A 25,501-nucleotide genomic window follows, 5' to 3' on the forward strand; every position below is an offset into this window, starting at 1 on the left:
CCACTTGCACTGACATATCTTAAAATATATCAGTGTGATTCTTTTGTCCCAAGAAGCCCAGAAGTAATGTTTTTGTAGCTTATGTTTTAAAAAATGATTTCAATATCCTAATTTAACCAAGGCCTAGTCCTGGTTTAAACTAATCCCTGTCCGGGAAACCTCTCCTATGACTTTCAACTTTATACCTTCTTAAAGGATATCATTAGGTGAACAAATGACACAAAAACACTTAATTTAACTAGACACCAGCCACTGGAGTCGTTTGCATGACTTTTATGATAGAATAGATGTGTGTGCTTTTTGGAGCTTCAACAGTTTCAGTCCCATATGAGAAACAACAGCATTTAATTTTTAATATACAACATTGTTTTTGTTCAACCTTAGAAAGAAAGTCATACTTTTGGCTTGAGGGTTAGTCAATTACAAAAGAGTTTTTGGGTTAACTGTTGTTTCAAGCAACTGATTTTCAAAACAATGAGCGGATTCATGATTTGGGTCATGTTTTGGAACTCTATTGGGCGCTAGAAGCCAGTAATAGGCCTTAGTACATTTAACAAACATGACTAACAATGAAACACTATGGGTGTGCATCTTAAAACAAAACAATGGCATTTAGTTTCTGTCTGTGCATATTTAAAATTCACCCAAAATTTTAGTCATCATTTACTCACCTTCTTGTCATTTCAAACCTGTATGGCTGAACAACATTCTTCAAAATATCTTTCTTTCTATGGAAGTAAGAAAGTCATATAGATCTGAAATGACAAGAGGGTGAGTAATGGATGACAGAATTTTATTTTTGGGTAAACTTTAAGATATGTATGGAAAGAACAATTTTTACAAATCTTATGGAATGGGAACTGTATAATAGGCCTACTGTATTTTAATATTAAAGATATATGATATTTAAAGGCTGATCTAAAGAAATAACTTACTTGCCACATTTCATATTATGTGTATTTTACATTCTTTTCGCTTTTAAAGAAACTACAAAGATTTTTTTTGACTCTACCTTCCGTGCAAATGTTTTATATAGACTGATTTATTAAACTAAGGCCTCATTTCGAAGTCTGCTGTTCAACTCCCATTCCAGCACTATGCCTTAATCTGGTTGCGCTGCATTGCTGCCCCCTAGTGGTAACACTATTAATAACATACTGTGATCTTGAAATATAATTCCAGTTCATGCAGGCCCGGTTCGACAGGGGTCAAAGAGGGTGCTTGGAGCCCTCAAACGAACAAAAAGCACCCTCAGGGTCAATCGAATTTATTTATTTTACATGTAAATAAGACTTAACCTCTGAACTATAGTTGTACAAGGCAAACCAGAAAGACAAGAGAACCATTGGTTTTAATCACCAACACTACTGTTATTTTTCGTAGTTTTTTTAAATCATAATTTATGCTGAATTTGAGGTCATACCTAATGCTTCTGCTGGTAAAAATAAATAAATTTGATTTCCTATTAAATAATATCATATCCGGTGGCACTATTTTCAGACGGATGAAGCCATTGTTATACATTTAAACAACATATTTTTGAGCACCCTCCGCATTTGTTTTTGGGACAAATCATGATAACATGATAATTAATAAAACCTTGTGGAATACCAAGAGATAATCAATATATCCATAGAATCCTGTTTGCCCATGAAATTTAAACTAATATTTTTCTTACTTTTCAAAACTGAGGATGCACAAACTTCCTATCAGACATGGTCAGATGTTTTTTTAACCACAAATATAATATGGGCATACCAAAAAAAAAAGCTTAATCATGGCATTTTGGGAAAACCGTAAACACAGAATTAAAATGAAACAAAAGCAACTTAGATAACCGAGTAAGAAAATTCAGAAATGATCAAGAAAAAAAGGCATTCATACATGTGACTTTCCTTTTTGAAAATGCTTTATTAAACTACCACTATAAATACAACAATGCCAAAAAAGCTTTAAACAACAAGATAGAAAACAGTTCTAAGTAGATCTAAGAAAGGAAAGATATTTTGGCAATAATATTCGACGATCTAAATGTCCTCTCCCGAGGTCACGTTTTGTCTTGTTCAGTTGTTTTTTAGTAACAACAATGGGGGAAACGCTACACATGTAGTGTTTACGAAATGATAGCAAAAGAAAGCAAATTCTGCCAATAAATGCATCATCAATTTGGGTTCACAAGTATTCACTTGTGTATTTCTAAACACACACAATATACTCTTGCAGTAGTTCACATCTCATTGAAAACTTTGGCAAATACAAAAAACATGGTTTTGCTGTTGTTGTTAAACTCTTTAAACCAGCACATATAAAGAGATGGAAAAAGTCTTCTTAAAAATATATTATAGCATTTCCTCTTACTTCATAAACAAAAAACAATGTACTGTATATATTAAATATATCCTGACTGTTTACTCATAATAAAAGATTTTAGTAGAAAGAGTAACACGACTACTGGGGATGTTCACTTTTCTGACCAACACACAGTCCTGCCACGACAAACACATATGGAGTGATTGAGTAACATTATCCTCAATGACTGTGTGTGAAAATCTGTGTAGCTATTAGCTTAGATGGTGTGTATTGCGTAGACTGTGAACTCTGGATTGTCACTCGTTGTTTGGTTGTACATCTTGTGCTTTCCCCATCAAATTTAAACTCAGTCTCTTCTAAACACAGGCTATACTTAATATCTCTGTTCTTAACACATTAAAGAAAAACAAAACATAAAGCAGCAAAACTAACACTCAGAGCCCCCGAAACAATAAGATATAACACACACGAAAAAAACTTCATAAATGATGAGAGAGGAGAGGCATCGTGGTAAAACAGTGTTTAAGATGTCACTTGTCAGACAGCGATCTGAATAAAGGCACCCATGTGTCGAGCTCTTCAGAAGGCTTTGTGGTGACATACAGCAATTTTAAGGAGGATATACAGTTTACGAAAGGCTCCCTGCTTTTAGTTTGGTCCAGTTTAATCCAGTTAATGGAGTCTTGAAATACTCCTAAAAAGACCAAAGTGCCTACTCGTCACTTATTACACACACAGACAAGACACATTCATACACAGCAAAAAAGAAAACTTCTAACTCCCCAAAAATGTTTAAGTGCACAGCAGTACAGTCAACTTTAGGAGAACGTAGGGCAGCTGTACTTTATTTTTATTGGAAGTAGAGCACTGAAGACTTTTATGGTGTCGACTTGGCTTGAATTCAAGACCACATCAATATACATTGTTAACTTTATTGAGTCCGTTGTTATGTGAAAAACTGCAGTTAGTTCTGCATTATGCACAGTTCAGTCTTTAACTAATAACCAACAAATACAACCAATGGTAATCAATAAACTACCCTATGCTTTTATTCTTGGTTTCTTTAATTAAAAGCTTCAATAAATAAGGTTGCATTTGTTAACATTAGTTAAAAGAAATGCCTTGACTAACATGAACTAGCAATTTATTATTAATGTTTGTTAATATTAGTTAATGCCAATACAATTGTTCATGTTAGTTCATGGTGGATTAACTAATGTTTAAGTAAATGCTGAAATAAACACGAACTACGATGAATAAATGTTGTATAATTATTCATTGTGAGCTAATGCATTAACTAATGTTAACAGGTACAACCTTATTGGAAAGTGTTGCCAATTTCTTCAAACATTCTCTGAACTGAACGATTAAAATCAATGTACCCGTGTAGAATGCATGCAAACTTGAGGGTGTTGCTTTACTAATGGTTGCTTTTAGTCATTAGTCTTTAAAGTGATAGTTCATCCCAAAATTCGGTCATCATTTACTCACCCTCTTATCATTTCATAACTGTATAATTTTCTTTCTCCCGCAGAACACAAAAAAAAGATATTTTGAAGAATGTTGTTAATCGGAACACATTTGGGCCTACTTGGTTTGTGTCCGTACAATAGAAGTGAATGGGTGCACTGCTGTTTGGTTATTATCTTTTTTCACAATATCGAATGTGTTCTGCTGAAAAAGGAAATTCACACATGTTTGAAATGACAAGAGGGTGAGTAAATGATGACAGAATTTTCATCGCTTTAAGTCATTACAGGTCCGTGTCTTCGCTTAGAAAAGTCCTCACAACACTAAAAACAACTAATAAAACCAACTAGGCTAAATCTTCAAAACAATCTATATAAAGCACGAGCAAAACATGCCGTGAAACTGTGATGGAGATAAAATGAAGCAGGTGTTAGTCACAACAGGTAGGAAATCCGATGGACGGAAGATCGCAACACACTTAACGCAAATATGTTATAAACTCAAAATACATAAACATTTTCTTGAAACACTTTTAAACGTTTTACTTCTGTGGTTGTTGAAAATCCTGCTCAGCAGTTCAAAACTTTTATTTTTGTTCTTTTTACAGTATTGTTTTCTGTCTATCTTCACAAAATAAAATCGCAACAAAGGCAATAAATGAGTGGTATTAAATACACTTTTTCAAACTCCAAAAATACCACAACGTTCCTTCAGTATTCTCCTCAAGTAAAGGAGTGTTTGCTGTACGGCGGCCATCTTCAGCTGGAGTGTGTGGGGAAGACAATGATATGTCAGCAGGTGTGAATCTACGAGTGATTTCTTCATCTAACATATCACTTTTGGGTCAGTTCCGCTTTATCAAGTACACAGTGATGATCGACTAAGAAGCAGGGTTGTTAAAAACACACAATAAAACAACACGTTGTCAAACTGCTTGGAATAAGGAATGTGTGAGAGGAGAAAATTGAGTTGTCGTTCATTCGGGTCATGGCTTATGATTCAGAGCGAATCTGGCCAACGGCAAATGATGGCTGGACTTGGAAAAAAATGGGTGGAGCTCTTGTCACATTGCGGGAATCCGAGTCCACGAACATGTATAACACAAAGGGATTAAAGTCCCTCAGTCGGAGATGAAAATGGATTCAGGCGTCTTGATAAGCTGATCAGTAGCATCTAGCATTAGTAGTTTTGGTTCAAATCAGTAGATTAGAATTCCAGCGTCATGTGTCTGGATTACTAAATGTAGGCCAGAGTTGGACGAATGTCACGGAGTCTGCGAGCACAGGTCAGTGGCTTGAAGTAAATTTAGCGGACGAATCTGAAAATCACTGAGCACTGAAATTTACATCCATGCTCCCCCCAAGGAACCTTAAAGTCTGCCAGGGAGCTGCGCGAGTCCGAATCAATTAGTTAGGTTGTGAGTGTGTCAATTTTGCTCTGCGTGATTCGATTAGCCGGCGGGGCTCATCGATGAAGCGTGAACGTCTAATGGTCTGTGCTGATGTGGTGTGTGTGTTCGACTGATGCTGCGGCTGTCTCAGTAGGTCTGGTATATGTCGTGAATAGGCATCTGGAAGGTGGCCGCAGTGGGGAAGGCATGATGCACGTACCCGGCGTATCCTCCGTAGGCTGCCAGAGCGTTCTTCTGCAACGCTTGCAGAGTTGCAGAGTTGGCAGCTATTGGCATGTATCCGGCCCCGTACAGACCGGCGGCAGTGGCTGGGATCCTCTGGACGTTATGATGCATGGGATAGACTGGAGTTATAGGACGACCCTGTGTGACGTTGAGAGAGATTGTTAGACTAAACTAAAGTATTAAAAGTGCTGACATTTTTGGGGAGGATCCATTGACAGGAATGCAATAAAGTACATACATAACTATGTCTTCAGAGGTGTATAAATTATATTTTTATTACCTTAGAATGAGCTATTTCTATCTACATACACCATGGGTCCCCATACAGGGAATTCGTCATGTTGTTTCTACAGTAGCCCATAATGGACAAACGGCTCAACAGAGCGCGTTTCATAAATACGTTTTTTTCGGCAAAGAAGGTGTTCCCTTGAAAGGGAGGGGTGAAGTGAGACATTGGTTGCAATTCACAACCTCACCACTAGATGCTGCTAAATTTACCTTTAAGACCTTTAAGATGTGACGCCTCATTAGAAGCTTTATAATAATTACATAAATTATCCAAATATGTATTTGTATGATTATCTGCGGCCTTGTACCTACAGTGTGGTAGATCGGTATGGTTACAACAGTAAGTGTAGGTCAGGTGTACCTGGAAAGGAGGAGGTGTGGAGACAGTAGGTATGCCAGCAGCAGTGGCGTGGGCCGTGGCGGGGTCATGCTGGAGGGCCAGAGGATTTAAAATGTGCTCCACAGCATGCATCTTCCCCTCCTCCATTAATTTAGACGCTGGAGCAGTAGAATACATGGCAGGGTATTGCCCACCGAGAGCTTGAAGTCCCACTACACACATACACACATTCACTTAGAACGATGGCACAAAGATGCATACTATATACTTTATATACATACATACAATAATTGTACTATGTCACACAATTTGCATAAAACGAGGCAATATTGGTAAACAGGCAGGTATTCCAAGTATTCAGCAAGAGCGTCAGAGAAAGAAATAGAGAAAGAAAGAGACTTCATAACCTGTCCTAAATTAAGTCAAGTGCATGACTCAGTTTAAGATTAGCAACAAAAACACACCCACGCACCGCCACGTACACATTCTCTTGAGCACATATACAAAAGATATTGTTTCCATGCACAAAAACTCTTTTCATTGCCCATGTTAATTCGGACTTAGGATCAGTAGGTTTAGGTGACGTCAGGAGTTTGCAGATCTCAGATCAGAGCTCTGAAAGATCGGTTAGTTTAAACAAAGCAGCAGATTAGTGAGAAAATAAAGTCATTCAACTCAATGCCCAAACAAACTCAAATCCTCTCAAATGCATTTTTCTCCTTTGGCCTGTTTTATTTCAAAAAGTGTATTCAAGTGACGGTCCGGTTGTAATAGCTGATGGTATTTAACACTATGAACAGCTTTTAATTTATGGGCCTTAACATTGACCGTTGAAATGCTGAACTAACAAATTTGAAATGTTGAGAGGTTTTGAAGAATTGTTTGAGCTTTGCTTTATTATTGATAAAGACAAGAGATTTTAAGAGATCCAAGGCATACACTTGTGATAGAGCGGCACGTTTGTGTTCCACTCCAGACCAGTAGAGTCCTAAAGATTTCCCCTCTCTATTTTGTTAAATAGAACCTTATAGAATTCCTTTGATCGCAATTTGTAACATGTCTAGTTTTTCAGAATTTGAATTCTTTAAAAAAATTTCTGCTTCTACTGGCTGGGGTAGAGCACAACTGTGTTGAATTCTGTATAGACGCGGTTTAATTTCACACTGACTTGTGCCAGGCTTGATGCCCACTTGGTTCACAGCTGCCAGCTCTAGATTGGTCATGAGCTCGTAAGGTTTGTCCAGCAGTTTGCCTTTCCCGTCATGGTAGCGGCTGTAAATTCCTCGGCCAGCTGAATAGCCACCAAGGTAGGAGCCGCGAGGCCCTGGGCCCCTGTTACCAGCCCCGGCACGACCGCGGCCTCTAACAGTACCTGCTTGAGATACAAATGAAAGAGGACGGGCTGTTCAGGTACGGGAGTGCATATAAAGCGCTGGTAACATGTTGTAATTGAACTATTAGAATATTTTTCTTACTTATTTGCCATAAAGAGCAAATAATAATTTGCTGGAATTTTTGAAATACATACTATGGGTACGTCTATAAATAAGGTAGTCCCTTGGTTAATTTCATTCTCATTTAAGTCAGTGTCAGTGTGAACGCCTCTTAAGCAGTTCGTCATTTGTCTCAGGTTTTTTAGGATGGGAGGAGTTTTGCAGGAAAGTTAATGGTAAAGTTTTATCTACAATCCGATAAGGGATTACCGGACCTGTCACGGATTGATGGAAATAAACTGGAGGATGCAATCAGAACTCTTTTTCAACTTGAAAGATCTCCAACAATTGTACAACTTGAATGATCTCAAACAATTGTTTCAAACCCAACCCAAAACCACAAGCATTTTTAATTGATGATTATGGGTTAGGAAATGCAATATTAACAGATTCCCATCATTAGTTTCAGTATCATACTTTTTCTTGGATAAATATTGTGCACTGCTCTTCAGTTTATAACAGTCCAAAACTGTCATGATATGTGATGTGATTAGCTCCAAACAAGGCAGAGTGGGTCTTTAAGTGGGTTGCATCTTTCACTGCAGTGGTTCTCAACAGATTCATAGCTATTTTTATATTAGACATCAAAAAGCAACCCAACATACAGACATCCTGCAGACCATATGACAGTAAGTAGGTTGCAACTGTACTTCTTTTATATACGACAAATACTAAAAATCATGGGTGGACAAGGGACTATGTAAAAAGTTTAAACATTATGTTAAAACAAACACACATTTTTATTGGTAACAAAGGTCAAAATTCATTTCACAACTACACACGCAACAAAACACTTAGTTTTTTAAACCAGCTAGAGGGCGCTTAACTCAAAAACCTATCCTATACTTTTGTAACTGTAATTTGCCTGCACAAATGACCTTGGAGGAGCTACTACATTTTTTATCATACAAGGTATATAAAAACATAATTCAAAGTAAGATTCATTGATATTACCATAGTCTGCATATACTCTATAATTTGATTTATGTAATTATAACACAGGCTTAATAAAAAAATATTTTCAAGGTTGTAATTTGGCTATCCTCAATCTACTTATGTGACCCATTGTTCCATTTTTTAATCTTGACCCACCCGTTGAGAACCACTGTGTAAAAAGACACACCAATCCTAAAACTGTATACTATGGAGCATAATTGTACTGCATGCCCTGCAATTTTTGTTTTTTAATACTTAATGAATTATTCATGCGAGTTTTGACTGTTGTGTGATGTTAAGTATGATACTCAAAGTCATCAAGGAAAACATTTTTCGGTAATTCAGTCTGTTTTCATTAAATGGCATTGCATTAAGACACCGCGCAAACAAAGTTAGGTTGATTTTTAATCGCTTTCATTAACTTCTTTTCTGATTATAAATCACATATGCCCGGCCCGCCAATCTAACCTAAAAGAGAAAAGAAAAGATGCTGTGTTCTCTAACCTTTGATGAAGTATTCTCGGTTGGGTCCAATGAGTGTGTTGTATGGATAACTATAGTAGGCTAACGTGTACGGGTCACACTGATAGACATAACTTTGTTGCTGTTGGGGGCTTTCGACAGTTGTCACGGCCACCGACCCTTTCGACGCCTTCTGATAGCGAGTGTACTGCTCCTTATCTACAGGCTTGGCCAGGGTCACTTCGATCCGGGAGCCTTCGATCTCCGTGCCATTAAGGTTGTCCATGGCAACCACGGCATCATCCCGACTGGCAAAGTGAACAAAGGCGTAGTCTCGAATTTTTTTGACACGTTCTACGCAACCAGGGTTGTATTGGCTGAAGGTCTGCCGCAGAGCCTCCTCGCTGGTCTCTATCATCAGGTTCCGTACATATAGGATCTTTACTGTTTCCATGACGTCCTCGTCTACGTCAATCTCAGGTTCTGCCCAATCAACTGCAATCTGGTGCCCCCAGAGCTACATTCAGAGGAATACAGAAAGATGGGTTAAAACACAAACAAGTACTGTCCATAAACACACAGTTCAGATTTGGAGAGGTATGTTCACTATATCTTTACAGTTACAGTTCACAGTTATAGGTAGTTCTCCCTCCCCCTCATAATTTTTTTTTAGCGTTTTGGGTGAACTATTCCTTTAACAATCTACATTTGTGGAGTACATTGTAGCTCTTAAACCTGAATTCGTCCTGGCATGAGCTTTCTTCTGGCCATAGCAGCAGCACGGTGCGACTCGTACTCTACAAAGGCAAATCCACGATTCTTCATCTTGTCCGCCGCGCTAGCATACACGATCACATCCAACACCCCTTCCGTCACCTTGGAAACCTCCTCCAGGATCTCCTCTCGTTTCTTCGTCTTTGGGATTCCACCAATGAAGAGTCGGCAGTTATCTACACTAGAGCAAACCCCAAGCAACCTTCCTGGACGGATTTCATAGTTATTGAGTTCGCGAACAGCTCGCTTAGCTTCGTGCTTCTGCGTGTACATGACGAACGCGTAGCCACGGTTCTTTCCATCAAAGTCCATCATTAGACGCATCTCATAGATCCGTCCAACAGACTCAAATGCTGGCACCAGCTCGTCTTCATAAACGTCACGTGGGATTTTACCCACAAATATTTCACAGCCACGTGGTGGGGATTGGGCTTGCCAGCCAGGGGGCGGGCCATATTTGCGCTGTCCGTTTTCTTGGACCATTCCGTAGCCGGTCCGCTCCATCAAGGTCAAAAGTGCAGCTTCATTGGGGGCCCCGGCCACGCCCTCCGGGACAGCGCTTTGAGGCTGAGGATATCCAGAGGGGTCAATGGAAGTTGAGGAAGGGCTAGGGTTACTCATTGCAACGGCAGAGGCGGAGTCTTCTGCTGTCATTCTGAAATAAGCATCCAATCAGGATTGGAGTCTAAAAAGAGAATGAAAATTTCATCATTTTTAACTCATATCAACTCATATAACACCGCTTTACACTTAATACACTCTTAAAATGCTGAGTTATTTCCAACCCAGCATTTGGTCAAAGTAGACGAACGCAACCACTGGGTTAAATTAACCAAGAAAATGTTTATATTTGACTAAACAATGGGTTAAAACCACCCAGCTTTTATTGGTTAAAACAACCCAGCATGGGTTAAGGGATACTTTACCAAAAAATGAAAATTCTGTCATCATTTACTCACATTCGAGTTGCATGTGCGCTCTTAAAATTCTGGGTTATTCTCAACTTTACCTTGTACTCCCATAGTAGGTAAGTAAATTTTCCTCTTCATTTCAATACAAAGAAGACATTTTGAAGAATGTAGGACAGCACACAGTTCCGGGGCACTTTTGACTCCTATTGTATTTTTTCCTTCTATGGTAGTCACCGGGGTGCAAAATCTGTCTGGTTACAGCATTCTTCCAAATATCTCTCTCTGTGTTCGTCAGAACAAATAAATTTATATAGATTTGGAACAACTCAAAGGTAAGTAAAGGATGACAGGTACAAGGTGAAGTTGAAAATAACCCAGCATTTTTTTGAGCGCACATGTCCCTACACAAGCAATATGACTTAACCTTATTAAAGTGATTCCACAAGCATCTTAAATGTATGTATGCGATCATTAACTGACAATTATTTAGATAATTGTGTAAGATATCATTAGTACTTTATATTGTGTTATTTCCTCTAACACACACACACACACACACACACAAAGTTAATCCTCTTCTACACTTTAAACCACCAAGTAAACCTCACTAAGCCACATCTACATTCTTTAGCATGGAAAAAATCCAAGAATGCCTATATCCTCAACAATTTTCCATAAGCAAACAACTAGGGAACCACACTATAAACTACACTCCTTCACAAATGAAGCTGTAGTCATTGTTTTAGCCTGAACGGTTAGCCGGACATTGATGCCCGGTTAGAGGGTAAGGTAGTTAGGTTGCTTAGCAATATAACCTTGGTTACACATGCAGAGCATGCTGACCCACACACACACACAGTATATTGTGGCAACACAACTCAGAAAGACACAACACAATCCAAAATACTGGAAAGCCAAAGTTACATTAAGTAAAAAACTAAAGTTTAAAGGTTATTAATTAGTCATTTACTCCAGCAATAAAGTTCAAATCTACAAATGAACAACTGCAACACTCACAGTGTTTGACTTTGTACCTGGTGCTTTCATGATGAGGTCTATGAGAAACTGGTTGTTGGAGAGGCATGTGACTTTGAGTGTGAGGTTGGAATAACAGGCAACTCAGCAGTACTCAACCAAAGCTCACACACAAACACTTCCTCATTCACACGCGTGCACACACATATACAGAAAATCAGTACATGTGTGGCTCAAGGTTAGGTTGAAACAGGAAGACGAGCAGACTGATGAAAAGCCACGGGACAGACACACCGACCAATCAGAGAGATTTTGATGATATATAATGAATATAATTATGAATAATTGATAGTATTACAAAGAAAATCATTCTGGAGAATGCCATCAGCTGTGTGCATACAAAACATAAATGAACAAAAACGAAATGAAATCCATACTGGCTGTGAATTCTTATAAGTAAATTGAATGGAAGTGTATGAATGCATTGAAAGACAATTCAGCAGATTCGAGGAGGAAAAGAGAGGTCAAAAGAGAAGAAATGATGGAACCTGGCCAGACACTGTGCAAGCGAAGAATGACAGTGAGAAAGTAAGAGATAGAAAACATGATTGAGCAAAAATAAGTAAGCAAAAAAATAGTATAAATCACTAATGGGGACAATGAAACTGTTTTTCAGATGTTTAAAGAGAAAATTTCTTGCGGGAGTAAAGTGTGACAAAACGAAATATGCCGCAATGGCAAAACACGTCGGTCTAGTGAATGTTTACGTAGATAAGCAATGAAAAGGCAGGACACGTCCTCTACGAATGGCCTTTAAGGCTGTCATGTGCTTCTGGAAGTGAGACTTTCTAGAAGTTTCCTTGTTCCGTAGAAAACAAACAAGAAAACAGTAGGAAGTGAGATTCAGTGGCAAGAGAAACCGAGGAAGAAAAAGAGAGAGATCACGTGAGGAAGAACAAAAAAAAAGGGGAAAATTAGCAATGGAGAGACAAGATAATTCATTTTCCAGTAAGCCTCGGGTCTCTATGTCATTGTACCTGCTTCACAGTGGTTGACCTTTACACATACGTGTGTGTGTGTGTGTGTGTGTGTGTGTGTGTGTGTGTGTGTGTGCGTGCGTGTGTGTGCGTGTGTGTGCGTGTACTTGGTGCAAAGAAACCTAAGGCAGCAGCAGGTGAATGATTAACCAACACAAATCACTAGCTTAACACACACACAAACACTCAAAGGCAGACCTGAGAAGGTATACTGATAAGGACCTTAAGACGCAGTTTCATACTAAGATAGAGATATTCATTTATCCCTACCATACTCCTGAAACCAGTTCTCACACAAACATGTTGGAAGTTTATTTATTTGTATGAGCCACACTAAGCCAGAAATCTTCACTTTATATAAAATATCAAATAAACTCTTTGTTATAGTGTATATGATATTAAATCATCGACCTTTAAGAATTAGTTAAATTAGGAGTGTAATAATATGTATTCAACATAACAATGCAAAAAATGTAAGATATGCATCTAATAGCTATGCTAATTGTTGTATGACATCTGTTAAATCTTATTGGTTGAGCTGCCAACATGTGACCTAGATAAACATGTGTTTTAATGTTTTATTTCATTTTGTGCTTTCACTGCTTTAAGGCGCTTCCTCCATTCTTTTTTTAAGTTTTAGTTGTTAGTGTTTTAAAATTCCGTTTTATTTTTCAGTGATAGATCCATTCCATTTTTATTTTTTAATACAGAAGATTTGATGTAATGCTTTTGGATTTTTTTGCCCGTTTTGTACAAAATACGCTCTTAAAAATAAAGGTACTTATAAGGTTCTTCACAGCGATGCCATAGAAGAACCATTTTTGGTTCCACAGAGAACCAAAAGGTACTTTAAAGAACCACTTCTTTCTTACCTTTCTATAATCTAAAGAACTATTTTTCAACACAAATAACCTTTGACCTTCTACTGATGTTAAAGGTTCTTTATGGAACCATTCAGACAAGGATTATGAAATAATTATGAACCCAGTATCATAGATTATATCAGATCGTGGGCTGAGTGTTCATTACACCCCCGGTTGAGGTTTAAATAGTATTGACTGAAGTATTTCCACGATATCATAAGATCAGGTAAACTTACGTCATCAATTTATGACTTGTATAAAACATGTGATAGTAAACAATGGCTTGTCATTAGATTCATTTTCTTAAAAATCAAGAAGGTACATTGTTTAGGTTGATGTGTGTGTGATCACAAGATAATGGTTTGTTATTATCTAAGATACTGATTGACAGAAATATGTGATCTTTGACTTCTTTAACACACAGGACAATGTTTGACAATCAGCACATATAAACTCAGGCACACACACACACACACACACACACACACAAATACACACGCTTTTGTGTACAGAAAGATCAATTAGTATCTCTAGGGTGAAAGTCTTTCGATCCTAGTGAAAGAAAAGAGTGAAATGTAGGAGTAGAACACACACATACAGCCTCACAGCGAACACACACACACCTGCTGTGCAGAGCTGGGTCACGGTGTCTTACAAAATGAGTCTAGAAATAATGCACTAACATTTTGGATAATGGCTTGTGTTGCGCATGCAGGTTTGGCTATATACTGAGGGTGAAGTGAAGTGTAAAATATGTTTACACAAATACAGCAAAAAAGCAGTCGGAAAAAAGGCGAGGCCGTATGAAATGACCCTCATTATAGCAGAATAATGAACTGGCCATCCTTCACTTTAAATCTAACAACGTTAACACATTTCTGTGAAAGTTAAATTGAGTTAATACATATTTTCTTAGAATTCAAAATTTGTGCCTTTACTTACATGTCTTCTAATGTATGTGAGCGTTTAAGTGTATGTACTGTATGTGTTTGTGTGTGTGCGAATGTTTGTTTGGATTTCAGTTTCGCAGACATCTGCTTAGATTTCACATGTACAGTATATTCAATCATCATATGTATTTGTTTGATAAGATTGTATAAAGTAGTGTGGCTACTGAGGTGTGACTGTACAAGTTGTGATTGTAACTCAGTAACTACATTGTATGCTTAAAAGTGCGCACTCAAATACATATTCTCATTCACAGCAACAAATAGAGTGTAGGTGGCATTTGGGTGCGTCATTCTTTTTATATGCATGCACATATTTGGGCTCTTCTTTGGTCATGTCAAGAGTTCTTGACATACACCCTAAAGCAACCAAGAGAGCAGAAAGCGCACGCACACACACACACACACACACACACACAGACACACACACTCCGGGTCTGAGTGTCATGAAGATGAGGCAAGAAGGCTCTCAGATATAAAAAAAGAGTGTGTGTGTGTTTTTTCACCCTGTCTGAATGTTGGGATGTCAGCAGGGTTTAGATTAACACCATTAACACTCAGTGTCCCAGAGTCAAAGTCTCTTGCAGATAATCTGGTGGGTTAATGTTTGTTGCTGAAGACACCTCTTAAAACAACTCCTCACATGACAAACCTAAAAGTGCAAAAACCTCTACTCGGTGACCAAGCAAAAACTTTCTGTTGTATAATGGTGTTCTATAATAATTAAACCTCATCTCCTATAAACTTTGACCTTTGTGGCACTTTACAATCTCTGCACTGATCATTAACAGTAACACACTCGAAACCAGAATCCACAAACACTCTCTATATACCTATTAGATAAAGAAAACACAATGGCAAGGCAAGCCCTGGTACAACATGAAATATCAAGACGACATATTTCAGCAGATAAGTCTTGTTCTAACCGAGAGCTGACCATGCAACTCCTAAATAGAGAGAACAAAACGATATCCTTTAAGAGCAAAAGGCCAATTTTTTATTCATGATAATTTAGCAAAAACTCTCAGTTCAGAGAAAGATATTTTGGAAGACTGCTTGTAAACAGTTCTTGGACAGCATTGACTACCATACTTGGAAAAATGACAATGGTAGTCAAAAGTGCCTCAAAACTGCTTTCTTAAATTCTTCGAAACATCAACATTCAAGAAATTTTTCCTACTATAGTAGTCAATGGTGACCAAGAACTGTTTAGTCACAAACATCTCTTCCAAATATCTGTCTCTGTGTTTATTGAACAAAGAAATGTATACAGATTTGAAACAACGTGAGGATTAGTAAATGAAGACAGAATTTTCATTTTTGGGTGAACTATCCCTTAAAGGATGTTTCCATTTTAACAATCTAACTTTGTAGATAAATAATGATATTGCACACAGAATGAAAATGGTTTCATAATACACAACACAGCCGTTAAACGTTGGATGACAGATAAACATGTGGACATACAGACTGGCTTACCCACAAGTCCATTTTCAATTCCAGTAATCTTGTTTCAATTCTCTATGCATACAAACTACGGTAAAACATTTGGCAAGTCATTCAGATAAAATGCATACAATACTGTCCTTGTGACCTAAAAAGTTTGAAGTTTAAGTTGAAATAATCAGTGAAAAATGTCTTTGTCAAGCTTTTAAAGAATTCTAACTATTAGAAAAAAACAGGAAGAAGGAAACAATAAAACTGATTCAAGTTAAGTGAACTCACACACAGTCAGACACAAACTCACGAGTGAATCGCCTTTGCATATTTTATACATGTTACAAAGGTATACAATATTCTACCATCCAACTAGATCTTTCACCTGGTATTGTTCAACTACTCTGCAGATGCGAGAACACTACGCGAACCACAAATTCTGATGACATCTTGAGGTTTCTTATCATTGAGTTTGAACTTTTCACTCATGCGCTTAATCCACTTACTGCAACACAAAGTGACGAGGTCTGATCAAACACAACCCACTGATTATAGGCACACACAAACACACACAAAGCTGATGATCTGTTAAAACAAAATACCTCAAGATATCACGTTGCTTGTTGAGTATTGATGTCTCATCACTTTTTCTTGATGATCTTTCTACACGTGGACAATTCTACATATCTTCGCCATTGAAAAATATGGAAACCTCAACTGATAACAGTAGCACGTACTGATCTGGGCCCACCCCAACAGCAAACATTGAAGGCTGCAGAAGTCGATACCAAAGACCAACAACCAACCCAGTGCATAGTAACAGGCATTTACTTAATACGCTGCCTTACATTGGTGCGTAAATGTTGAATAACTGATTCTATTGGTTTGTCTGGTCGGATTAAGAATATGGGGAGAAAATGTATTTCTAAGTTCCCCGAAGGTCAAATAAGGTCATTACAGCATTGCCATTTGAAGAAAATACATTCTTTAAGATTTAATAATCAATCAGTCAATAAACAAAGTTTTACGAGGAAGTGATGACCTATACACAACTCCTCACAAACAGAAAACACAGAAAGCCAGCCAACACAAGGAAAGAAAGATATAGGTTACCTGCTTCTCCAGGTGAATGAATGCGTGTCCGAGGGACAGTGTAGCTGGTGTGTATACTGTCACTCACTTACTCTCTCTCTCTCTCTCTCTCTCTCTCTCAAACCCTTACTGACACACATGCACACACAACTGGACGGACTGAGAAGCGAGTGTGTGATTGAAGGTGCCATAGGTAGAGGACTGTTTACTCTGGCTGTGGGGGCGGGGCAGAGCAAAGATGCCCCTCCCACTCTCCCACTCAGTATTTCTCCTTTTGCTCGTCACACCCAAGAACTTCTCCCCTGCTTTTCTGGGAGCCACCGAGATGTCTGCGCGGGTGGGTGACTGTGTACTGGGCTGTGAATCTGTTTGTTCATTGACTGAGGAAAAGTTCATTACAGATGGCAACTATTCAGCCCGAACCGAGATCAATTTCCTGAATTCCTGCATTCGGAATTGTTTAAAGTGACATTTTGCAGCCCTCATGCACATTCGCACTATGTGAAATCTTCTCATTCCAGATTCCAAGAAACAGGTATTCGCATGTTGCGCCTTGTTTTAGTTACATAGATAAGGTGGAACTCATTGTGGATGTGTGTACGTCTAGGACGCTTGCGTATGTTTCTGATAATATTCTATTTATAATCAGCAGTAATGAGAAAACTGAGACTATAAACACAAAAATGCAGATACAATAGACATGCAGATCATTCCAAAACACCTTGCAACTCCCATTCACATGCGCACAAACACACAGACATCTGAACAAACTCAAACTAGGTCACATAAATTCTCATAAGCGGCTGGTTAACTTGAATATGTCGACCAGTAACAGCAGTTAATATTTGTACAGGTTGAATAATAAATAGCTCAAGCTTTTACTTATTTATCAACCACAAATATAACAACTTTATCCATTTAGTGATTTACAGATGAGAGGGCACTTGACGTTTTGTCCAACAAGTGTTGTAAGCTATGTTTACAAGTGGGAGTAAAGATTACAAGATTACACTGGTGACATATTTAAATAAGCAAATATATAGAAATATAATATGTCAAAATACAGCATGAAAAGGATGTTTGCAGGGGTTAAAAGTACAGGTACTTGTTTAGCATGAGTTATAGATGCCACAGTGCCCAAGATGGGGAAGTTACAGTTTTGCCACCTGGCACAAGTCTCTCTCACACTAGCATCGGTCCATCAGGCCATCCTTAATGTGAAGTACTGTTTGTACTTTCAGATGTTCTATATCACATTGCAGTGCGACTTAAAAGTGCACTTTACTCATTAAAATGTTACTCATCAAGAAGTAAATCTTTTTCTAAGTGGTATAACTAATATGAGGTGACTGGTCCTGTAAGATCAACAGTCGCTGGTTTAATTTACATGCAGCAGACCTCATGTGACATATTGAGTTCAATAAATATTACACATTATTACAGCATGGGTTGAAACAACCCGGAATTTGTGGCATCGAAGCAACCCAGCATCCAGTAGGTTCATTTATAAGCCATCCTTTGGGTTTGTTCCTTTTTGACTCAATCCAGCATTTGTGTACCTACTCTCTTTATTTTGGTGACATCTTTATTATAAAACACTTTTCAGAAAAAATTGAGGAATTCTGTAATACTTGAACACAAATACAAAGTACCTCATAAATACCTCAAAAAAATCGTGAACATTTTAAAAAATCACAGTGCTTGATTAAAAAAACTTTCCTTTAGCCCAAAATTATGATGTTAAAAAAACAAAAGTTAAAAAAACATATATTATTTGTATTTGTGTGATGTTTCTATTGTTGTGAAATCAATAAAATTGTATAATTCAATACTTAATTATATTGATTAATAAATATACTTTTTTTTATAAAAATTCTTTCATATGGTTTGCTTTTTAGGTGAAAATGACACCAAATCTTATTCAAATGTGGTTCATATGACTAGTTGTCTTGTTGTGACTTTGAAGACTGGTTTAAGTGCCAGTTTCAATAAATAAACTTGTAAAAAACATAGTTTTGTTCAAAAGACAGTTATGAACCCATAAGGCTCATTTAGATTACTTCCATGATATGAAAATGTGGAGCATCAAAATTTTGAGTTCAGTGAAAGAATATAAAGCGACAGCATTTAATATTAAATTATTTGCTTCTGTCCATCTGAAGAAAGGAAGTTAATTATGAGCGAATTGTGTGGGAATTATACTTTTTCATAATAATTTTTCTGCAGCGTCACTCAAGTCACATGATGATGGTCAATTTTGGTTAAACATTCAGCTAAAACCATGGGGGCTCATAAACAGGAAATGACGGTGCACTTAAGGGGCGAAACAAGGTGGTTGGCTGATCACAGGGATCCTTAGTAGCCACACAAAACAAACACCACACACACATTAGTTTTTCTATCATGTTGAGGACCTTCAGTTGACTTGGTATTCAGTTAACAATACATTCAGTCCCTCAATCAAATCAACTTTTTACATTTTACTACAATGTTTCTTTGGCCCCCACAATTCAGACAAAATGGGTGGCAAACCAGTCGGTTGGGTCTCTCGAAAATTGTCTACAACGGTCCTAAGCTCAAAATGACAGTGTACACACAATAATTCATGTCGAGACACTTCAAGCTTCTCAAGCGCACCTTCTTAAAACTTCCTGGTGACCTCGTTCTATCCAAATTCAACCTTGAGATGCCAAGTAGCACCACAAGAGATTATCCACTACTAATCTTTGGCGACGTCATAAAGTTTGAGTGCACAATGCATTGTGGGTAGGCCATAAAGTAGGGTGAGGCTCTATATAGAGTAAACATGCCCTGAGAGTGTGCAAAGTCTGCCTTTACTGCCTTATCAGCCATCATAAACATCTTACAACTATATATAAAAAACCCAACTGGTTTCAGATCTGTTACCTTCTGTTGTTCTGGCTGTGCCATGGAAAAAGAGGGACAGACTTGGATGTACATGAATGAAAATTAACTATGAAGCCTCGGGGGAAGGGGATGGAAGATTTATGTGTTTTTCTGGGTGTGTGTGGGGGGGGGTAAAAATAGTATGTAAGAACGTTTTAGTTTTGCACACATTGCGTCACACGCTGTCGGTAGAAGTAACCGGAAAATCAGGTTTGCTCTAACTTTAACACCGTGCGAGACATGAATAGACTATGGACACACGCAGACACGCAAACAGTCACAGCACTCGTTTTAACTGTGTACTTGTAAAGCATCTGACTTACAGTATCTACTCTGAGTCAAGGTCATCTGATGGTGACTGTTGGTGGCTCAACGGCAAAATACTTTAAATATCTCCCACAAAAGAGCCCTCTAGTGTTCACGTCACAAGTCCACGAGTCTTCTTTTTATTTGCTTCTTAACATACCTTAATAAAAGAGCGTTCTGAAACCAGGCACAGTGCTAGAAATTTACAGTAACTTTTAATGGTTATTTAACAATGCCACAAAACCACAGCCAATCAAAACCTAATCAAAGTTTAAAAAACACCACAGAATCAAAAAACGCTCTCATTTAAATAACATCAAAGCTCTGTTTATCAAAAGAAAAGCGGCAAAAGTTTTGAAAAATAATATTAATTCATTTTAATACCAACAATGATGTCACTTGCAACCAAATACAATGATTCATAGCTACAATATAAATAAAACCTACTGACTATTTCCAAAAGAAAGAAAACGTCACTTAAAGAAAAATTACATGAGGTCTTAAAAGTTGAAATCCCCATACAATCCTTTCTGTTTAAAACGTTAAATCGCATATTAGTTATGTACTTGTCTTTACATAAATTTGAAGTCAAATGAAATCAAACTAACACTGCGGCCTAACTTATAAATCCTTATTATATGCTTAACACAATGAATGTAGATAGTGTTAAGAACACTGTTTATTTCTGTACTTGCTCAAAAACTTATATATTTTTTAAATCACACTTACATTGTGTCTGCACTGGACACAACCATCATGACACACGGTTTGTTCTAATGGGTTTGTCGTGTCGTTCCGCATCCAGTGCCCACAAAATGTAAAATTATAATGGGTTCTAATGCGTTTCTAATGTCTTTTGTCGTGTGGCGTCGGTCGCATCCGGTCTAGGCACAGTGTTACAGATTGCACCTTTAATATGCGACCAATGAGATTTTTTAAGACACTTTATCCCATTTCCTTGAGTAAGTGCACGTTTCAGGGCTTTGACACTTAAAGCGATTGAATCACTGAATAAAGCTTTACTGTTGGTGGCCAGAAGACATTCCCGCTCGCTTACAGTATCCAGCTGTATCAGTCTCCAAATCACATTAGTTTCACTGTATCTATTGTCATTGCATCTCATTTGCATCAAGTTAAATTCTGCTTAACATTCACGTCACCTACAATCACCTACAGTCCTCTCGTCGCCCTTTCAGTGGCACAAATACCAGTAAAATGACAAGCGCACATGTTAGTAAATCGCGTTGAATGATTCTTTGAAATTTTCTCCAGCCATAAATTTTGCATCTGAAACGGAAACTCCTTGGCAGTACGGTCAATCTGAAACATAACTGTGTCCAGACAAGTTTTTACTGTATGTCATTAGTATATCTTGACAGTAGTTTTTTAACATTCGCACTGGCGCAAACTTGTAAATCTGGCTCTTAGTGTGGACGCCCTCTAAGATCTTCAGGTAACCTTTCTCACTGCACACTGGTTAACAAACATTCCTAGCTGAGGGACAAGCTGTACTCACATTGTTTCGCTATCTTGAAACAGAAAAGGAAACAGTTATGTGTAAATTTCTTCTGTATCAAAGCGAGAGGAATGTGATATTTTAATCGGTTACATTTTAAAGAAAGGCGGTGGCGCCATTGTATACACACTACAGGATGAAAAATGTATATATCAAGCCGAGAGAACTACATTGAGGATGTAATATGCGTTTAAGTACTATTCCCATGCTACATATGTTCAGTTTGTTTGGTTCAATAGACAGAGCCTATTATTACTCACTACAACAAAGAAAATAATGGTAAGGAGAAGAAAAGGGGACAAAAAGAAGTGTGTAATGAAGCGGTATAAAAGCATTAGCGAAAGAGGGAGAGAGAAACTGAGCGACTTGATTTGGACCTGCAGAACTTGTATCACTAAGGAGATCGGTGTATGTGTGAGCCACACGGTGGGATATCCCGAAAGTCTTTGGTCTTAAAGAGCTCCGCCTCTTTAGAAGTCACTATTAATCAAACTACCTAGATGACACACACACACACACACACACACACGTATAGCTCTTACAGGCTGTCTATTAAGACAGACAGTGGAAGAATGCATTCATTGTGGTGTGCAGGTATTTGGTGTGTTAGGGGGAGAGATGGGAAGAAAAGCAGAAGGGAGAGAGAGAGAGGATCCTGTTTCACACACACACACTTGTCCAGATGTCTGTTAGGGTTAAAGTCATGCTGAGGAGGTCACATGACCAGTCATATGACTTTAAGAACACAAAAAGGTGACCTGTCGTGCTTTTTCTCTCACTAGCTGATGATATGTCTATTTGTACTTCAAATATAAGCAAAACTTTTAAAGCTTTAAAATGATTGGCTGATAAAAAATCTCATTAATGTAGCTAGCTATGCAAATAAACATCATTTATTTTAATATCCTGGATTAACAGAATCCATTTTCCTGAAACACCTAAAATTGCTAATAATTAGATGATGATTTGTTATTACATGACGACAGTGTCAACTGGTTGAGTTGTTTTATATTTGAATACAGTTTGTATATATCTTATCAATATAAAGTACAGATTTTTGCTTCCTGTGAAATAAGTACTTTGTTCTTTGGGAGTCTAACTAAAATTGCAAGTTATTGAAAGTGAATACAAGTTTGTCTCTGTGTGTGTGTGTGTGTGTGTGTGTGTGTGTGTGTGTGTGTGCGCGTGTATGTGTATGTGTGTGTGTGTGCATCACAAAGAGGAAATAAAACTACTGACTCAATCAAGAACAATGAAATGAAAAATGCCTCCAAACCTTCAAATTCTATACAGTTCAGAGTTTGTGGAGATCACAAGCCCTGAAGCCATTTTCTTAAAAAAAATCAGAAAGATAGAAAATGGCTGAGAGTGAAATCCACGAAAGTGCACGCAAATCCTATTAACAATCACACACACCTGACTATGCTGTGTTCTGAGAATCTGATAAGCATCTGAATGGAGACAAAAAGAACTGGTTCGGCTCAGAGCCATAACCAATCAGATTCCACTACTGGGTCTCCAGAGGTCTGTCACCAAATAAACATTTAACAGATGCAGTATTTAGAGTTACAACATAGATACATCTAGTCATGTCTACTGAGAAACATACACAAACCAGCCACGTTTTTCTTTGTCCTTTTTATCATCGAATTTGATGATCTAACAACTCCATTAAACTACACCCCCCACAATTCAAAGCCCCAAAGTGCTGACTCTCGGGCCCACTGACCTTTTTACCCCCCACTTACTTATGAATTCTGTTTTAATTAAATATGCCTAACATAAGCTTTTATTTACACATTTTTATTCACTTTTGTATGAATTGAAAGAATATTAATTGTTATTTTTCACTAATTTAACATGTATTCATCATTTTCAACTTTCAGTACATTCGCAAAAATCCGACAGTCTTTTTTTAAAGATTTTATTCATTTTAACTGTAAACTTAAATTACATAAACCAACATAGGCTAATGGCAGTAAGTACTAACCCTCAAGTACACACTACAATACTAAAGCACTTCACACGCAGATACATCATTGGACAATTTCCATATATTATGAGCTGACAATAAACATTCCTTGGTATAAAAACAATTATTTGTTTAAGAAGCACTGATCTGCCTTTCTCACTAAAACATTAACTTACACGCTACAAAATACAGACACTCCATACATTGACTTTCAACCTGATGTTAGAAAGACACCACAAACAGACAATTTGATTCATTGTACTTCTCTAAAAATATTTCTATCTGTTTTCTCTTTTAGATTGAGCCATCTCTCCGTCAGAAACCTGATTCTCTCACACACTAAATTATAGCACACCCCCTGAGTGCAGTTACACAACACACACACACACACACACACACACACACACAAAAGACCCGCAGAGCAACTTTCAACACAGTTTCGCAAGACAAGGACATTCTAACCTTAAAACTGTAAAAAAATAAAAGAGAGAAGGAAAGAAGCAAGATGTGGGGGAAAGAGAGGTGAGTATAACTCAATAAAAATAAATAAGGTCAGAGGGGAAAACATGCTGGACCATCTGTGAGATAACACGTTGAACGAGGAAGTTCAAGATGAAGAAATACAAACAAAACACATGGAAGACAAGGTTTAAAAGCAGAGATTCCTGAGAAATCCCAAATTTACCTGCAGTCTTCAGTAGCTGTCAAAGACAATCTTTACGTTGCATGAATCAAACCAATCAAAGGCACCGGAGATCAGTCACTTTCATCTCCGTCTCTCTGTATTTCAACCCTTATCGTGTCAGTTATCACAGGGTTTGACACTCCAGAGGGATAAAAAAACTCTTGAAGTTTCTTTTTTTTCTCTTTTGGTTTCTGTCTTAAACTGTTTCACTTCTCCGTCTCTGGTGATTGTCCTTCCCCAGCTTCTCTCACTGGCAAGGAGGAGGGAGTAGAGAGCGAGAGAGAGAGCGAGAGAGAGAGAGAGAGAGAGAGAGAAAGAGAGAGAGAGAGTAATTAGCGCTAGTCGCAGTACCTGCCTCTCACTGACATAATCTTCGCATTCCTCTACTGTGGGAGAGAAAATCTGGCTTAGAGTGAGATTTTTTTGTCCAAAATATTCAAAAATAATTAAAACCACCAAATACCTTCAAATTAGAGACTAGAACAAAGTCTGAAGACTTCAGATACTGGTAAAGCGTGTGTGTTAGACTGTGTCTACAACAGTTAGTACCGGGAAATGTTTAGTCTCACATCTTTCTCACCGGGCTGGTCCGAGTAACCTGTTCCTTTCTCTCTCTGTGTGTGTGTGTGCATGTCTCAGAAACTCACCAAACCAGAATGCTTCAAGGCTCACGGATTGGAAACGCTATCCTCCCTCAACCTGGAGACTAGCCAGGGCAGCATTCCACACAAACTCGCACACACACCTTACGTATATCATTTCATCATGTTCTTCAATTTTACGCAGCAACAAATGCTTAAAACTACACCATGAATAAATTAATTAAATCTAAATAATCAAGAAGAAGGACTGACTCTGTCCTTCAAATAACCCTTTCACCATTTCACTGACCTCTAACTTGTGTTAATTAATAAGTTACCTAACATTGCCGTCATACAGTACAGTACCAGCTGTCTTTGTTGTAAATGTCATACAGTTCGGTTGTTCTACCTGTATGTGTAAAATTGACTTTTGTATTGTCACCTGCATGTATGTTAATGTACATGTTAATTTTTTAAATAATTTAATTTTTTTAAATCACAAGGATTCTCTGTCACTGTAAATTATAAATCTGTTAAAAACAAAATTATGGAGATAAAGGCAT

At 37.7% G+C, this 25,501-nt stretch overlaps 1 protein-coding gene across 7 annotated transcripts; it reads right to left on the bottom strand.

Moving 5' to 3' along the window:
* Positions 1-1,891: 1,891 nt before the first annotated feature.
* rbm47 (RNA binding motif protein 47) lies at positions 1,892-24,954 on the bottom strand. 7 transcript variants are annotated; one of them, XM_056766474.1, is made up of 7 exons: positions 24,821-24,954; positions 24,358-24,607; positions 9,671-10,394; positions 8,978-9,452; positions 7,213-7,419; positions 6,066-6,256; positions 1,892-5,554 (listed from the first exon to the last, which is right to left on the bottom strand). In XM_056766474.1, exons 3-7 carry the CDS (start codon positions 10,361-10,363, stop codon positions 5,318-5,320), a joined length of 1,803 nt encoding a protein of 600 aa, XP_056622452.1. In that variant the 5' UTR covers positions 10,364-10,394; positions 24,358-24,607; positions 24,821-24,954; the 3' UTR covers positions 1,892-5,317. The 7 variants fall into 7 exon arrangements, with proteins under 7 accessions (XP_056622452.1, XP_056622474.1, XP_056622441.1 ...); XM_056766496.1 differs by having other exon boundaries at positions 7,213-7,416; positions 24,358-24,743; positions 24,821-24,952; XM_056766463.1 differs by having other exon boundaries at positions 24,358-24,743; positions 24,821-24,951.
* Positions 24,955-25,501: the final 547 nt, after the last annotated feature.

The sequence above is a fragment of the Triplophysa dalaica genome, chromosome 2 (genome assembly GCF_015846415.1).
Source record: "Triplophysa dalaica isolate WHDGS20190420 chromosome 2, ASM1584641v1, whole genome shotgun sequence".
In the NCBI taxonomy this organism is placed as follows: Eukaryota; Metazoa; Chordata; class Actinopteri; order Cypriniformes; family Nemacheilidae; genus Triplophysa; species Triplophysa dalaica.